The sequence below is a fragment of the Mycteria americana genome, chromosome 2 (genome assembly GCF_035582795.1).
Source record: "Mycteria americana isolate JAX WOST 10 ecotype Jacksonville Zoo and Gardens chromosome 2, USCA_MyAme_1.0, whole genome shotgun sequence".
NCBI classification, from domain to species: domain Eukaryota; kingdom Metazoa; phylum Chordata; class Aves; order Ciconiiformes; family Ciconiidae; genus Mycteria; species Mycteria americana.
This window is the reverse complement of record NC_134366.1, coordinates 51711432-51729714: the sequence shown is the minus strand read 5'-3', so window position 1 is coordinate 51729714 and position 18283 is coordinate 51711432. Positions and strand designations below refer to the sequence as shown.

Genomic DNA, 18283 nt, shown 5'->3' with positions numbered 1-18283 from the left:
AAGGCAGACCAGATGAGAGGGGACAATAACCTCTTAATACAGCCTAGGTTGTATTGCCCTGAAGCCTTGAAAATACTGGCAAAGGCTGCAGTAATATTTATAGCTATTTCACCAGGAGTGTTAAATCTAAACACTCCAAAAATGGTTGGGAAGTAGATGTGCTGCTTTTTTTTCAAGACAGTTTAAACAGCTTTCGGTTGTGTGTACCAAACCTTTACTCCACCTTTCTTGTCTTTCCTACCTGGTTGTGTACTTATTACAGTAGGTGAGGCACAGATTGAAAAAAATGCAGCTTACTCTTTATTTTTGCCAAAGCTTCCTTGACAAGGGAAGAGGAGTGGTAGAAAAGTGTAAGGCACAGTCTTTCCAAGTGGTGGTTGTAATTCCCAAACACGTTTGTTTTTCTTTCCTAAGTGATTACAAGGCTTAGAGCTTCTCTTTTAAACAGCCCGCTTGTGTGCTGTGGCCTGCCAGACGGTGTTGGTTCTGACAGTGCAGAGCCTGTAGGCCAGGGCACTTTACTCAGCAGGAGTGTTGCACCATCTCTCCTTCCCCTCCCTTGAAATCTGTATTTTGTTTGACCTGCAAGTTGCAGGGTTGTCTTGTACACTTGGGGATGTGATTAGTAAGGGTTAGTATGTGAAGAACAGATGACGGGGAAAGAAAAGAAGTTGCTTTCTTTCAAATTTAGGTTTCTCTATTTTTTTGTATGTCTTAAAACTCTTCCTTGTGTTGTGATGATGTAGTGGCTTTTTGTTTGGTGGATGTTTTTTGGCATGTTTTTTTGTTTTCTAATAAAGTAAGCAAGTTCTATCTTCCCTCACATAAGAACAATGGGATTAAGTAACACACTTGCTCAACACAGAGTTGCTGGAATTGCCCATGTAATTATTTTTTGCTGCAATAAAAGTAATCTCAAATGGACCTTAAAATTATACCTTTTGATGTCTGGCTTGAAGATCAGCTTGGGTCCTGACAGTGGCTCTGTGACTCCTATCATCTGTAGTGTCTCATAGTTCCCTTATGTCTCTGATTTATTTTCTTCTTCCTCCCAGCACCCATATATCTTTAGTGCCCTCTATTAATTTCCAGCTTTTTCAAGCAGTCCCTTCCTTTTTTCTTTAAAATTGCCTGTTCATGTCTCTGCTGCATCACTGGTCTTTTGAGACAGGATTCTCTTCTTTCCCAGTCCCCCCATCATTGTTGTTTAATGGAAAAATTGCTGCAGGGCTGTTGGGTTTTTTTTGTTTGTTTGCTTGTTTTTCCTGTTGCTTCCTCCTCCTTCCTTTGTAATCTCCTCCTAACAAGGCTGTTTTTTTCCTTCTTTATTTTCTTTTTTTTTTTTTCACTTGTTGGGATCTCTTACTCTGTGCTTTACTGTTTTGCATTAGTGTCCTTCCGCTGTGCAGGAAGGAGTGGAGATTGTCTTGTGTTGCTGGTGTTTACGGGTCTCTGTTCTTCTTGGGAGAGCTGAGTTGTTTCTGTTTAGGCACAGAAGGTACTGAACAGCTAGCAAGTGTTGCCCCGTGGTTATGTGACCTATTGCTTTAGGTGTTGTTGCTGGATCACCAATGACAGATAACAGGTTTTTTACAACCTCCTTTTCTTTTTGTAGAGCAGACTGGAATTCTTTAACTTTCTCCCCCATCATTGCTTACCTTTGGATTTTTTCTACTATGGTGAAAGATAGCTCCTAAATGTGTACCTTATAAGCAGAAAGTACCCCTGTGCCTTGCATTTCTACAAGAATCAAATCCATGCATCTTTCCATTTGGCACTGATCTCTCTCTTTCTCTCTCAATGCTAAAAAGTAAAAAAACCTGACCACCAAAACCCTTTTGTTTTTCTTTTGAAGTTTGCAGATAATCAAGCCTTAATGCTCTTGATTATTTGAGATAAAGCAATACATTTTCATGTTACCCCAAAGAACTCTGCTGTGATTTTGTGTGGTTTTGGTAAAAATGGAAATTGGCCTAGATGATTATTTAGTTGTGTTTTTGTTTTCTCTTCTTCCGCCTACTCTTTCCTGGATAAGTAAAACTATTAGCAAGGGACTGAGATACCAGTTGTGTGAGGTCGTTCAGGAATGGGCAGCTGCACTGCCAGACCTTCTGGCAGAATGTGGTAGTTGGACTCCTACACTTGGGGCCACATCTGAAGACTGTGATTTTGCTGCTTGGGTTTTGTCCCATGAGACAGGGAAGGGTCTTGCTAAAATTTGAAATATGGGAGCCTTCCTTGTTCTTATCAAGGTGCTCCCAGTGAGGCTTACAGGGAAGGGTCTTGCTAAAATTTGAAATATGGGAGCCTTCCTTGTTCTTATCAAGGTGCTCCCAGTGAGGCTTACCATTTCAAGGGAAACAGGATCCTTTTATTACAGGATTGTGCTCGTAAATACCTTGTGGTGAAAGCAAGCCAGACCTGCTCTCCTTCCTGTTCTCTGCAGCCTCATTTCCAAAAGACTCGCTATGCCTTGATGCGTTGTTGAGCTAATGACTGAGTCAGCAGCTCATGTGGGACCCTTAAATGGGTGAAGTAAGTATATGTATATAACCATCTGCACCTGGAAACGTCTTAAGCAATAACACAATATGAGAAAACATGTGACAGGAAGCTTGGTCTTACATTAAAGCTTAAAATATCAAGGCCTAAACCTTCCAAATAGCAGGTTGAAATCTGGTGTTGTGGTTGGTGTGACACCCCAGAAGATGATGGAGGCGTACCTAGGAGCTCCACTCCTGATCTCAGCAGGTAGCACGCAGGGGCTTCTGGTCACACAAGGCTAACTGTCCTTGTTCTCAGTTCCTGAACTGTGTCTGCCAACTAGAAATGACTGCTATCAGACTTCTGGAAAGGACTGAAAGTTAGTGGTTTGTTTTGGGGTTTTTTGGCATGGAGGAGATGAACCACTAGATGGGGCTAAATATTTATAGCATTTACAGATCAGTGGAGAAGCTTCCTGGAAGAATCAGCAGTTACCTTACAGGATCACAGAAAGTTAAAGAATGTTGAGCATTCTATTTGTTTTACTGTATTTGTTGACTAATGAGCAGAAAACTGTAAACCTGTAGAAACTCCCTCTAAGAAAGAGCTGCTGTTTAGAATATCTATTAATTATAAAATAAGCACAATTTACTTTTTCTAAAGACTCATAAATGTGTCATTTAACTATCATGTATAAAATGGTGCTCTATTATTTATGAAATTAGTACAAGCTATTTAATTTTACACTATTAAAAAAAAAAACCCAACCCAAACTTGGTATTACAGAGACAATTATCCTGTACATTAAGGTAGTTAAAGTGGGGATTTTTGCCTGTTGACCTCTCTCTGAAATAGGAGAGGAAAACTGTGACTTTTAAAGAAAAGGAAGGTTATAGGATAAAGCTTGAAATTGTATGTATAGGAAAAGCTTGAAAGGGAGAGTAAATGCTATTACTCAAATACAGAAGAAATACCACGTTTCAATTTTGAAAAAGAAATGTGGCATTCCTTTATAAATTCATTATTCTGTGGCTAAATCAGTACAGCACTAACAACTGACTATAAGTTTGTACAATGATATATAGGAATTATACTTGCTAATAATAACAACTTCAAAGTAAAATGATTTAATTTGAGGATGTTGCTAGCTGTAGAAAATATACTGGGGGATTAAAGTGTATTAGTAACAATTTTTAGACCAGTGTTTAAAATACATTTATATCATCCTTCATTCTCTAAGAAAGCATTTCACATAATTTTTTTTTCTTCACTTTCTTTCTTTCTTCTCCACTAAAATCTGCTTTTTTTACCAGCCTTGTGGGGAAGCATGGGACATAAATTAAAACTGTTTCTGGAAGACTTTTTTTATCTTCTTCCATCTTGAGCGTAAGGGAGCTGGAAAAACCCTTTTGTCCTCACCTCAGATGCTATTAAGCACATTTAGACCTTCAGACTTGTTTCTAGAACAAGTTCATAAAAGTCTCCAATGAGTATATTTTTGTAACTAACAGGTTACAAGGTGTAGTTAAATTACAGCTGGAATACTTTTCTCATATTAACCTGGAATTTACTTACCCGTTATAAATAACTTGTTTGGTAGCCTAAAGAGGAAGGAGTATAAGCAGTTGCTGTCTTTCTGTAGTAGTATATTAGGCAGTGAGAAACTGTTATGAAGTTAATATCTAGTCATCTTTACTTAGCTCAAATAGGTGCAGTTCTCTGCTAGAAGCATTTTTCAGTGAATGAATTGCTACATCAAGGTGCCTGTTAATTCCTAAGAGAAAGAGCTTTGTCTCTTACTGCAGTGTCATGTTAGTGATTTGTAGTCAGATGGTACTTTTCAGTGGTACCTGCAGACCCGTTTTCTATTTACACCACTTCCATGTCGTCTTTCTCATTTTGTATTTTTTGCCTTTTCCTATGCAAGAGAGAATTAAAAAGCGGTAACTCTTAATTCCTTGTTGATATCAAACCATGTTGCTCATTAGTTAAGAGCATTTAGAATCCTGATCATGTTCACCGATGGATTTGCAACTGCTCCCCACTTGCAAAGCATGCTGTGCATTACATCACCCAGATGTCAATAAAAGCTTTGGATATAGTTAGACCTAACAAAGAGACTTGGGATACTCCTCAAAATATCCCATTGCTTTCCTGGCAAATTGTGGGTTGTTCCGTTGTGGTTAATTTTTATTCTATGTTAATGTTATACCAACTAGCCTCTATTTTTTTTCTTTTTCTTTCTTGTTTGCTTATAGGGATGTCGTATAGCAAAGTACCAAAAGCCTTGCTAAGTCAAGAGACATCACCTTTTTTCCTTTTCTCTAATCCTTTAGGCAAGTTTTCCTGTGAACAAAAGGAGTTATGTTTATCTGTCCTTGACAAATCCATAGTCACATATATATATATATATATATATATATAAAAAACTTAAAAGAATTCTGTGTTTCTAAGGAATGGTTTTGAAAATAACATAGCTGTTATGGCTTAGGGCGAACCAAAGTTATTCTGCAGTGATAACCTGGATAATGGTATATGGAACAGGGAAAGCAAGCACAATATGATGCTCTGGTATTGGCTTCTTTGAGGTAGGTTGGTCATTTGTTTGTTTTCTACTTTATCTACTTTGATCTTAAATGTCAGCAATCAGCTTGCTCCTCAGCTTGAAATTTAGACAAAGTGCACAAAACTAAATTAACTTTGAATGTATTTTCACATGGTTCATATATTCATTAAATGCACACTTAGTTTGTTCTACAAGTGAGTTAATTGTGCACTTTGGAAACAATTAGAGCAGGTTGACAAAGAAATAAAATATAGTACATAGAGGGGAAAATCTGCATTTTGATGCCTGAGCGCATTGCTTTGACTCCATCCTGGTATACAAATTTTAAGCTTTATCTTTTCAAACAGAGGCTTAAGATTTTGGCATTTGTTAGGCTATAATATTAACTAATGTTGCTGAAAGATTATGATTTTTTTATTTGATGTTCATGTGCATGTATGTCTGAATGTGGCCATTTCAGTAATGTGCTCGTCTGAGGGTTCCTGTTTTTCTTGCTTATTGAAAGCAGTGTTTTCTGCACTTTCTTTCCCTCTTGGGTAGTTCTTACAAAATTAACTCTGGAACATAGAAACAAACAGACAGTCGGAAAAGTGTGGCCTGAGAGGATCTTTGCTTGACTAACCACAGTTTTGGTTTTACAATTTTTTCTCAAATTTGTTCTCTTTGGAACAGTGGCAACAGTTATCTTAGATGGATTACAAACCTATGTGCAAAAAAGTAAATGCATGGAGAATGAGTTTTCCCATTCTCTTGAATCCTTGCTCAGGCTGTAGTCATCCCTAATTTTAATGCCTGTCTATGCTACAACTGCCACTTAGTACTATCCCAAGCCAAAACTCTCATGGTTGTCAAGCATGGGCCATAAGGTACAGCACTATGCATAGTAGCCGATAGATAACATGTTTCTTTGTTGTCTTGCAACCAAGTATTTTTTTTTTTTTAATCTTCTGTGAGACGTTCTGTGGTGAGGTTGTGGTTTCCCAAGTCCTGGAAGTAGCAGAGAGGTGTTCTCTCAAATGGTTTTCTGCTTGTTTGGCAGCTTTATTTCTTGGTTGAAATGAAGTTTTACTTTGTCCAAGCTCCTGGGCACCTTAGTATCCTCTAACTTGACCATTCTTCCCATGCTGGTTTTCCAGAACCTGCATTGCTCCTGGTCAATGAAAACTTTCAGGACCTAGTTTCAATATCATTTGAGGCTTAGACATTTTTAAGTTCTTTGTAGTGGCAGCAGCATGGACCTGTCAGCCTAGCTGGTGTGCAAGCCTGTGCAACCTGGGTGATCCATTTGCAAAGGGTGATGTGCTGTTTTGGGCAAGCTTGCTCTTGACGACGTTGTTTGTGAGTGGTTTACGGTATACATCTCTTCGCAAACCTCCCACCACTATACAACTGGCAGCTGACTTGCTAACATCAAAACTGTTAACTACTTACATTTTGGAACAGACATCATGGTTGCAAAATGGCACTACCAAAATCTGTTCTTGCATTGATAGGGCATCCTGCAGACATACTGCAAAGTACTAAGCCTTATTTCTGTATTAATTTTAACACCTTCTGCCGTATGAAGTACCTCACAGAAGAAAGGCCCTAGAGTTATTCTTGTATTTTCTGGATCTGAAGACCAGTTCAGCATTACAAATCTCTGGGGTGTGTAGTGCAAACACACAGTGTTATTATTCGGAGTTCTGGTTTAGTCTCAGTTTCCTAATGGAAGGTGATCTTCTCTCTTCATAGGTATGTGCCTTGGAACTACCATGAAACCCAGCTGGGCACGTATGATTTTTCTGGTGACAAAGATCTAGAGTATTTCCTGCAGCTTGCTAACGACACTGGTTTGCTGGTTATCCTGAGAGCTGGACCTTACATCTGTGCAGAATGGGACATGGTACGGCCTTTTGTAACAGTTATCTCATTTCTAGGGTAAATCTAATGCAAGTATTTCTGTCTTAAAGTAGACAAACGTAGTTGGTGTATCCTTGGACAAGATTCTTGGTTTAGCATATTAAAATCCATGCATCCTAAGTGACTTCTTACAATGCAAGCTTACTTTGTATTTGTTTTTTCATTGGGAATTACTACTTACTTGTAGAAAATCAATCTTCAGGTCTCAGTATATGTTTTGATAAAAGGCTAAATTCTTCTTGCATTTCCTGAAAATGGTCACTGAAGTGATTCCCTTTCTTTTCCTAGGGAGGTCTTCCTGCATGGCTGTTGGAGAAGAAATCTATTGTTCTCAGGTCTTCTGATTCAGGTAAAGGCATCAAAAATGACTAGCAAAAATACACTTTAGCAGCAAGGTGACTTGCTGTTTGAGGCCATTACTAGCTAATTCATATTTTGGCTTAAGTTATCTTGCGAGTAAAATCTTCAGTACTTCTAATTAGAAGTGTGTATTCAAGAAGTATATAGAATGAACAGAGTAGTGTAGAAAGCTTCCAAGGTGTTGACAGATTTCATGAAAATTGGTGCCAAGAGAGAAATCATTGTCACCATTGAGGAAAAGACAGGTAGCTCTCAGCTTTGAGTTTTTCAGTTTTGCAACGGCCAACTGGCCACTCATTGTGGGGGTCCTTCCTGGCTGGTCAGTGTGCATGTAATTCCAGAACTAGTTACAGAATTCTTATGTGCTACCTGGTCATAGACCAGACATGGAGGGATGAGATGAGACAGAAGATTAATGTGGTTATTGGAATGCATATTAGAGGACAAAGATATATATCATATCTGACTTCAGCTCTGCTCATTGTGGGATAAATTATCTATTTAAATAAAATAGAACACATAGCAGCATTTGGGTTTGTTTTCCTGTTGAAATGGATCAGGACAACCTGTGTGAGACATATTGAAGTCTCTCTGATGATTTTCAAAGTTCATCAGTATTGAAACATTTTATTTTTTTAGTAAACTGTATTGGAAGCTGACATTTATGAACAAGTATAAGAGCACATCAGTTCATTATAAATGCTGTTCTGTTATACTTCACATATTTAGAACACTGGCTAAAAACTACCCATATATAATTTAAAATAAAAACTAGAAAAGAGCAGAAAAGTTGTGAAACATTTATACTTTGTGTATCACAGATTACCTGGCAGCAGTAGAGAAATGGATGGGTGTCCTTTTGCCAAAGATGAGGCCTCACCTCTATCAAAATGGAGGTCCAATCATCATGGTGCAGGTAACTTCCTGAAAATCAAATGAACCCAAGCAGCATGGATTCTTATACTGCTCTTGCAGACACTCTGTGGGTGTTGGGTGGTAATGTCACAGATGTTCCTTAACAGTTTCAGGTAGGTGATAGATTCTGATTAAATCCCTTATCCTAAAGAACCAAATGCACTGTTTCCAGAATTCAGAGAGCACTCCTCTGCTCTATCAGAGTTGTTTCCCACAACTATAGAAAGCAACAGAGGAAACCTGTGGAGCTTTTTAGATCTGAGTTTCATGCCAGTTCTCACATAAAGCCACAATACATTACAATTGCCTGAAACCCTCTGACAGGAAAAAGGGGAATAAGGATACCTGCAGATAGAAGCAAAAGCAGTATGGAGTAGGCCTAAAACTTGTGACAAAAACGGCCTCAAAATTTAGGCTTTTTAGTTCGTAGCACCTAACTTAAGCTGTAAATGTTTCGGGACACAATGTGATGTGTTCATGGTGAGTAGCTTCTCTCTTAAACTCCTTTTAGATGTGCAGTGGTGATTGTTCCATATTCTTAGTATTTGACCATAACAAAAGCTTTGTTCTAATTTTTTCTTAAATTCCCTGGCTGGCACAGGATGAGATAGGAGACCCTTCTTATAATATGCCCAAGATCATTGTTCTTGAACAATGTATTATGTCTATTGAGCAAAAGCACTGGGCAAAATTATTCCTTGGCAAAAATAAGACACTTAAAACAGGATTTTCAGAAATAACATTTAGGGGTGTGTGGCACTGGATCTGGAGCTTGAAAGTCCATCCCCTTGGGAAAAGGGCAAGATGCATACCTCTCAGTAGTAGCAGGGTTGTCCTCCCCTCAGTCCTTTGAGTGCATTGCAGGGCTTTGCTCTTCATGTGAGCCCCTTGTAGGCGTGTCTGTTCTGGAAGTCCAATTTTGCTGCAGTTTTGATCATGTCACAACCTGTTCTATGGTTTTATTGTTCTGCTTGGGAGGTGGGTCATAGCTCTCCATTTTTAATAGAGACTGTGTTTTGATCACTGTTGCTAAGTAGCTAGGGTAGAGATTTTTACATGGAGGGTGATTTTGTAGGAAAATTACTTATATCCACACAATGATTGCTCCACTCTAAGATACAGGTGAGAGGAATGAGTGCCTAGAAGTGTTCTTCTCTTAATCCTCAGGTCTGGAGTTAAAATGACACTTTCAGCATTGTCATCAAAGGAAGAGGACGGTTGGATTTGGGCTTTCCATTTTTGGTATCAGATGCAGACTGAAATTGGTTACTGCTTTACTGACTTGCTTTTACTGTGCAGGTAGAGAATGAGTATGGAAGCTACTTCGCTTGTGACTATGACTATCTGCGTTCCCTTCTGAAGCTCTTTCGCCAGCATCTTGGGGATGAGGTGGTGCTGTTCACAACCGATGGTGCCAGCCAGTTTCACTTGAGATGTGGAGCTCTTCAGGGTCTTTACGCAACAGTGGACTTTGCCCCAGGTTGGAGACCGCGGTTTGTTACCAAAAATTCTGGTGTGTGTGTGTGTTTGTGGCAGGACAAACTGACTTGACTGCTTGACAAACCTGACGGCTGTGTTTAAATGGGGCAATAGAATCATAGAATATCTCAAGTTGGAAGGGACCCATAAGGACCACCGAGTCCAGCTCCCTGGTATTTATGTATATTTGTACTCTTAAACATACAAGAATCACCCACAAGTACCCAGGTAGAAAGTCATAATCACTTTCTTGCATCATGAAATAATGAATAAACAATTTAGACTGCCCATAGTGCATGTCTCCTAAAAATTAGCAGTAATAGTTGGCATTGATTCAATTGATTTTTTTTTTTTTAAATATTTTTTTTGATGCTGGTTTTTTTGTTGTTGTTTTGGTTTTTTTTAATGTCCTCTGTCTGTCCCAGAATCCAGCCCTCATTTCTTTTTAAGCCAGTGGTTACTGGAAAAAAAATTACTGAAGATCATAGTTAGAAATGTGTGCACTGCCACAATTTGCTGTGATATAGGCCTAAAGAATGGCTAAGCAACCATAGTGTGTTCAGAAAGTGCCCTTTTGATAGAAGAGGAGAGTTAACGATGTAAATGTTCATATACTGCATGGACTTGGCAAAATAGGCTTAAGGCACAAGAAAAAAAACTCCTAGATAGATCTTCCCACATTTTTTTACGTGTGGCCTCTTTTATACATTATTCTTTCTACAAAGATGTGTGCTTAGTAGGAATCTGTTTTCTTACAAGTAGGTTGAAATTGTGCACTCATTCACGTGTATAATTTATGAGATGGTGAGCTACTCATGGAAATAGTTATTTCCAGTCCCTACAGCTTGAGCCACTAGGAGTGATCAGAAGTGAAACTCCTCTTTAGAGATTGCCTGCCTTCTGTTCTTCCCTGTAGTCTTGGTACTGTAACCCCAGGCCTATACTTTCCAATGACCAAGTAGCAATTCTGACACATCTCAGACTTTTTGGTGCCAGGATGTCATTCCTGAGAAAAGCTGGGTTTTCAGAAGATTTATCTCAAAAGCAAAGACGTGCATACATGTTTGTATATATTTTAAATAAGTTCTGCAACTTAAACACTGGAATCAAAGGTATCAATTCCTGTGTTTTCTGAAGTAACTTTCTTGTCTGGATTTTTGCTAGATGTTGGAAGGGACATAAAGACACCTATTTCAGTAAAATGAAGGACTGAAAAAGTCATGGCCGTAGCAACTCTATTTTATTTCTATCTGCTTATAGGTGGCAATGTCACAGCAGCATTCTTAGCTCAAAGAAGCAGTGAACCTACAGGCCCTTTGGTATGTCTTTTCACTTAAGTTTCTTATATAATTCCTAATCTTGCAGTGGTTAATAAGAGAGGAGATGACAACAGTGTGTTGGACAGTTTTAGGGACATGTTTACAAAGACACAATTTCCAAGTCAGTGAGAAAAACTGAATAGAGGAGCTTCTGCATGTGTTTGTCAAATCCACATTAACTCCTGTTCTGCAAATACTATTTTGGTCTCAAAAGGTATTGATTTTGTTTCAGTATTTTTCCTTGCTAAGACAAATGTTTACAAAGCAGCGGAAACAGTAAGTATGATTAGATGAGTTAGAGATGTACGTGTGTGGGTGGAAGTTAAAAGCAAAATTAAAAGGGCAGGTTAGAAGTTGTTTCCTGTTTTCAGCTACCCTAGACGTTTTACACAAACTATAATGGGATGTGAGATCACTGGAAGCCATTTTGACAAAGGGAGAAGGCCCGTTGAGGGTACAAGATTATCTCTGTGCTATGAAATTGTTTAGAATGCAATTTGAGTATTTGAAAGATTTATTTTTCATTATATGTAGTCTACATATGCTATTCTGCAGAGATTGTATTGGTTCCATCATTTATTTGAATGCCAAGCATCTGAATCACACTCATGTTGCCAGGTTCCAAGGAAATCCATGCTCTGGTACTTAAGCAATTATTTTCAAAGTGTCCCTATAAAATTATTGAAACAATCCTTTCATTTCTTTGACCAGTAATCTGCTGAAACGGACTGACTGAGTGTATACTTTGCTGTATTTATAGTAGTTTAAAAATGGCTCAAATGAGTCAAGGTGCCTTTTTTCCTTCCCTCTTATAGTTAGTAACCTTAAATCACATTGCATTCTGTTCTTGTTCCCTCTTCATGTTTTCCCTTCCTCTTTTGCCCTTCCTCCTTTCAGGTTAATTCTGAGTTTTATACTGGATGGTTGGATCACTGGGGGCACCGTCATTCTGTTGTGCCCACAGAAACTATAGCTAAAACACTTAATGAAATCCTGGCACGTGGTGCTAATGTTAACCTGTAAGTATGTGTTCAGTAGAGGTTAATTTTGGGGGATTTTTTTTTCCTCAATTCAGCAAAACCTGATTTAAGTGGACGGCTTTTTTTCCTTTTTAGGTACATGTTTATAGGTGGGACTAACTTTGCCTATTGGAACGGTAAGAAATTATTTTACTGACACTAATGATGTAGGGGAGCTTTTTATGAATTAGGTAGTAATGTATTCTGTGAAAGAATAAGCTATGCCTGCTTTCACATGGCAAAAGATGACTGCACTAGCTGTTCTCTGTCTATTGCCAGCGTGTTGTACTAAACCCACATGGTATTTATCTTTGCAAAGGCTACTTCTGCTTCACTCAGTCCTGTGAAACAGTTGAAACATGGATAAATTTGTTTCTCTTCAGAATATTTCTGAAGACTGTATAATAGAGCAGTGTGAGCTCAGAAGGACGTTGTTCTCCATCAGGGATAGTTTTTCTATGCCAATTACCAAGGCCCACACTGAGTCTAAAAATGTAGCAGAGTCTGGCTGTGATGGGAAAGAATTCTGGAAGTTGATACCTTTGGAAAAAACTCTTTCACTGTTTCTATCGCTTTTTGTCCCCCTCCTCCCTTAGGTGCTAATATGCCTTATATGCCACAGCCCACTAGTTATGACTATGATGCTCCACTGAGTGAAGCGGGGGATCTGACCGAAAAATATTTTGCCTTGAGGGAAGTCATTGGTATGGTGAGTGTCCCTAGGACATGTTTAGAATGGTTCTTTGAAACATCCCTGGTGTACTGTAAACTCTCTTGCTCTTGTGTTGGTATAAGTTACTTCTGAATTTACTATTTTCTGCAGGTAAGGGAAGTGAAGTAGAACAAGTCGATTAGGTCAACCTCACTGCTTGTTGTTACAAAAGGGGAAAGATCTTGCACCTCTCTGGCTATCCTTTCTGTCCCAATGGCTCCCACCTTCCTTTCAGAGTTGGGGATACAGGTGTAGGTCTGACACTGAAATGATTCAGCTCTGCTTTTTTGCTGCATTTGTTTTCTTTCGACTCAAGGTCAGTAAGCCGAGTTGGCTGGCTCAGTCAGATGAGAGCCAGTGCTGGCACAAAGGGAGTAGAGGGAGGCAGGAAGGGTTTGGCTGGGAGTAGAGATGGAGGAGGAGTGAAGAAAGCTTTTCCCTTGCAGCGTTGATCAGCGATTCAGTCAGCTCAGGCTCATCACTCGATGTCGGCCTGATACGCACTGCAGCTTAGTGCTTTGGCTGTCTGTATCCCAAGCTTCATGTTGTGGTTTTGGACCTCTGTGAGAACGAGCGTGCTTATCCAAATGAACACATCTTGTTTTTGTGATGCTACAAACTGTAGCTAGTGGGTGGGACCAGCTTTGCCTTTGCTGTAAAAATGCATAGTATCCCTACAAACAGGAGACTGAAGTGAAACATGGAACCTGTACCTGGATTTTGAATAGCCTTGCATTGGAGGCCATAAGATGAGGCTTAAAAACAGATTCCCTGGGAATCCCAAGGCTCAGGCTTGTACTCGCTGTCTTGTTGCATGCCAGCAACATTCCTATTCACTAGAAGACATTTTTTTGATGGGAGTAGATCTCCCAAAAGTGTATTACACTTTCTCTAGGGTTGAGCACACCTTTGTCTCTGTACCTGTGGAAGGCCTGCTGTGGGCCATTTTCTTCAATTTCTCCATTATCCCTAAGCTTTCCATTGATGGGATAATTTTGATAGCCTTTCAAGGGGAACCTCCTGTCTTGATGCAGCTTTTCTCACCCGAGAAATTCCCAAACTTCCTGTTTTTGAGTTGTTTTCTTCAAGGCAAGATCCCTATCTGAAATGTAAGTAGTGTTCTAGTGCACTGAGATAGCTTTGATAAGATCTGAAGTGTTCAGTATAACCTAAGGTGTGTTGGGTCATGCTACAGCTTTTTTTGGTGTGGTTTGTTTATCTCTTACCTTCCATATCCATAGGATCTCAGTGAAGTTTTCCTGTTTCTGCTGTGGGTTCTAAACCCATAACAGTCTGTCTTCTCAGTTGCAGTTTGAGGTGCAGCTGATGAAAGAAAATTAAGTTGCCTGTAACTAATGACTGTATTCAACATGTTAGCTGTGCTACAAGGCTAACACATTACAATCTTCCTTTGCTGTTTCCTTCAGTTAATAAATGTAATAAAGAAGAAGGGTTTCAGTCTACAGCTTCTTTCAATTGCTGACAGCATTCTCTAAGTTTTACTGTTTGGGCTGAAATTTCCTACTTCTTACTTCTCTTGGGTGAATATTGTTTTTCTTTTCTTTAAGCCTGAATATCTTGATTATTTTCAAATACAGAGAAGAAGAAATGAACTTGTTGCAATCAGGCTTTCATCAGTCCATAGTTGAGATTTGACAGGAGGGCATTGGGAATTACACTGCTGTGGTCTGTTTAAAAAAAATAGACTGACTAAATGAAAAAAAAAACCACCCTTGGTGCAGAGGCAAGCTTTTGAGCATGAGTTTTATGCTGGATATACCATATGTAAGCCTAGCAAATCATGCCTTGTGCTAAAACTTTCAAGCTGAAATCAAAGTAAAATCTCTTAAGAAAAATGCCCTTTCAGCCCCTCACCAAATTTTTTTAAAAAAAAACCCAACAATCTTAGGAGCTGCCAAAGCAAGCACTCGGAAGTCACTGAATGTGCAGATTGAGACAGCCTTCACAAGGGCAGTCATTTGTGCATGTGTATTAAAATGTAGGCTTAGATTGCTTGATCACGTGGGTATCTCATCTGCAGAAGTTTTTTCTCTATTTAAAAGAACAAGTAATGGCAGGAAAGGGAGAAGGGAGTGATGGCAAGGAGAAAAGAAGGTTGTAGGCTTAGAAAGGAGGAGGCTAGGGTATGGGGCAGAAACCCACTGTCTAGACTTGCCAGTCCTCAAAGGTGTCCAAGAAAGTGGTGGACATCCTTCACCCCTTCTCTCTGCTGATCTTAGGTGGTTCTTCCTAGAGATATAGGGCAAGAAGTAAACAGAAATAGCCCGGCAGTCAGAGTATTTCCTTGTCATGTTTCCCTATGATTGATTGGGCAGTTGTCTAGACCAGGACCAGAGGGAAGCTAACAGTGGGACCTCAAGGATTCATGGAGCTGTGGAGGAGGCTGTGGTCTCAGGGCCTGCTTCTCAAAGAAACCAGCCCAGGCAGTAATGGATTAGCAGGTGGTGGTGGAGTATGGTAACACTGAAAGGAAGGGCACAAGAGGCTAATCATTCCCATATGGAAGTGCTGCTAAGGAAGGGTCAGGTGGAAATACTGCCCTACAGACTTGGAAAGGTTAACGCAAGCTCCCATGGACTGGGGATACGACTGCAGGAGGGTTGTAGAAGACAGTAAAGCAAGCTCTAGCCACAGGACATCTTCAAGGGCGCTGTGATTCTTTGGCAGCTCATTTGTTCGCTATGCTTTTTACAGTTACCTCGAGTTGAATAGTAATTTAAAGTTGTTTACCGTATGTGATCAAGTCAGTTTTGGTTTTTTTTTTAAAAACCCCTCCATCTTAGACAAGATGCAGCTGTAATCCTTTAGCACAGTGAGATTACCTACTTTTTGACAAAGTTCTACTTTTGTAAGTTGTGAAGTGGAAAGTGAGAATTCAGTTAAAGCATGTTTGTATTTAAGTTTTGTGTGTTGTTTTTTTTTTTTTTCTTCCTCCTTCCCTTTCTAGTATAAGCAGTTACCAGAAGGTCTTATCCCTCCAACAACACCCAAATTTGCATACGGGAAGGTTCGCTTGCAGAAGGTAAATTAACATCTGTAATATGCTGTGTATCTTTCCATCATGCTGTATGTTTGCTTTTTGCAAAAAATGTTTATGAGGGTGTCATGGCAGTCTCTAGATATCATACAAAACAAAGAGGAAAACCTTGAAAGCAAACTTTCAGGAAGGAGGGAGCAGAGCTTGGGAGTTAGGAATCATGCCCATGGTGGAAAATGAGAAAATGTATGTTATCTGGATATAAAAAGATGATTTTTACAATATGCAGTATGTGCCTGAAGTTTTACTAAAGTGAAATTAATATATTATTAGCACAACAGAATCATAGCTGTCTAAGTATGGGTAATGTAGCTGGGGGAATGCTAGCATGAGAACTATGAGCAAAGAGTGTTTTTGTAGCTGGTGATGCCTCTGAAGTAGAAGCAGCAGGTAGGATATACATATCTTTTAAATACTTCCAGGTGTTTAAATTTTGAATATGGAACACTTATTGATAAGACTTTCAAATTTATTGAGAAGTTTCTTACAAGATTTGCGAAAATCTCTACCTGATGAATGAAATTAAATTAGTTTCCTGCTGAGGGAAAAGCATGCAGAACCCAGCCTTGCTATATCCTGCCTGACAACAGTGGTATAACTGATCAGCACATGGGTAGCTGCGGTTTGTCCATAGCACCATCCTTTTGGGACCAGTGACAATTTTCTGTGAAATACGGTTGAGAACTAGGTTCCTGCAGTGAGTGTAGAGGATGGTTTAAGGGGGGATGGAAGAGACAATAGGTATGAACTTGGCTATATTCATTCTGCTGGGCACAGACAATTTGTTTTGAGGTGGAGGATTACTGCAGTTGGTGTACTGGATACCGTAATTCATAATGCTTTGATTTTTATACTTTGTACTTTTAATTTGGCAGCCACCTTTCCCATCAGCAGTGTATCTGATCTGTTATGCACTGCAGCTGAAGCATTGCAAAATTTGGTAGTGATAAGGCTTTGCAGGTGTTTTCAAGTCATCCCACTGAAGTGGTGGGCAGAAATACTTTTTGTATGAAAGTGATTCACCAGTGAAGTTGAAACAGATCTATATCATTTTCAACAACCTTTGAGTATCTTCAGACCTTTTAGGGCAGGGGTTGCCATATGAGGTTTCACTGAACTGGCTTATATTTGGTAGTGACTAATTATACACCATTATCAGTACACCCACCACTTCTACTGCTATCATAGGTTGCCAGCATCTGGGAGCCTCGCAATCAAGTTTTGACTCTCCCATCTTCTCATGGTTCATGCCCTCAGATAGGATTGTCCAATTTCACTAGAATGATGACCTTTCATGCCTTTAAGAAATGAATGCTGCAGGGTGTTTGGCCCAGACACCTGTCTTACAACAGAGGAGTCAGATGACTAAACTTGCTCAAATATCACAGCTTTGACGTAGCCATCACACTGGGAGCCCTGTTCCTGCACCTCCTCACCTTCTACACTTCCTGCTTTTTTGAGAGGAAGTGTTTTACTCTCCACCCAGCAGTTTTAGGAATCCAGATGGCATGTCTAAACTGCCACGTGTGAGGTTCCTGTCATTGCCTGTACACACACTGCCATCTGCACTGAAAGTCTCTAGAATTGTTTTCTGGGAAGAAGGCTGCTGCTTTCTGCTCTGTGAACCCACTGCTTAACTTCAGCAGCAGTTTACTCCTCTGCTTGGTTACTCTGCAACACAGGATGAGCCTCAGATCACAGAGGGTTTGTACCGTCCCAGCCAAAGCCGTCCTCCCAACTCCATCATGCATTCTAGCCCCTGCTGGGACCAGGTCCAGTGCACCTTGTTATGCAGAGAAGCCTGAATGTATTTGGGTGAATGTCAGAGAGGGAGTATTCTAAATGATAAGACTTAGCTTTGGTAATAGTAAACTTCCCAGCTGTATCATTTGCAGTGACAGAGCTAAAACAGGTACCATGTGAAACTTCACTGTGCAGTCGAGGTCCAGCAATTAGTCTGCTATGCACATCATTGAATCTACTGCAGTGAACCAACTCCCTTGACACTTTTGCAGAAAGGAAGAGGGAAGGGAGACTCCAGAGTATTTTCAGGAGTCATATGGTGTACTTTACAGAGGTACGTGTAACCAGAGCAGGCTGTTCTCTATGTTCTCTATGGACTAGTGAGGGTGACCCAACCTCCAGGTAGTGATGGCATTACCCTTTGTATACTTACGGCCTCCTTTTGTTTTCTTGTTCCTAGCTGAAGAGTTGAGATAAGCTCATTTCAAAAGTCCATTTAAATCTATGTCTACCTGCTTGTTGTGGTTTAACCCCAGTAGGCAGATAAGCCCCACACAGCTGCTTGCTCACTCGCCCCCGGTGGGGTGGGGGAGAGAATCGGAAAGGTAGAAGTGAGAACTCGTGGGTTGAGATAAAGACAGTTTAATAGGTAAAGCAAAAGCTGTGTCCACAAGTAAAGCAAAACAAGGAATTCATTCACTACTACCCATCAGCAGGCAGGTGTTT

The 18283-nt window shown here is 39.8% G+C and overlaps 1 protein-coding gene across 1 annotated transcript in view; it reads left to right on the top strand.

Moving 5' to 3' along the window:
* The window catches only part of GLB1 (galactosidase beta 1), a 52351-nt gene that overhangs the window by 12411 nt on the left and 21657 nt on the right, over nucleotides 1–18283 (top strand). Inside the window, exons 3-11 of the mRNA XM_075493389.1 lie at nucleotides 6785–6935; nucleotides 7241–7301; nucleotides 8134–8228; nucleotides 9527–9707; nucleotides 10967–11025; nucleotides 11923–12044; nucleotides 12141–12181; nucleotides 12641–12753; nucleotides 15725–15799. Coding sequence (XP_075349504.1) covers nucleotides 6785–6935; nucleotides 7241–7301; nucleotides 8134–8228; nucleotides 9527–9707; nucleotides 10967–11025; nucleotides 11923–12044; nucleotides 12141–12181; nucleotides 12641–12753; nucleotides 15725–15799 — 898 coding nt within the window. The remainder of the gene's footprint in view (nucleotides 1–6784; nucleotides 6936–7240; nucleotides 7302–8133; nucleotides 8229–9526; nucleotides 9708–10966; nucleotides 11026–11922; nucleotides 12045–12140; nucleotides 12182–12640; nucleotides 12754–15724; nucleotides 15800–18283) is intronic.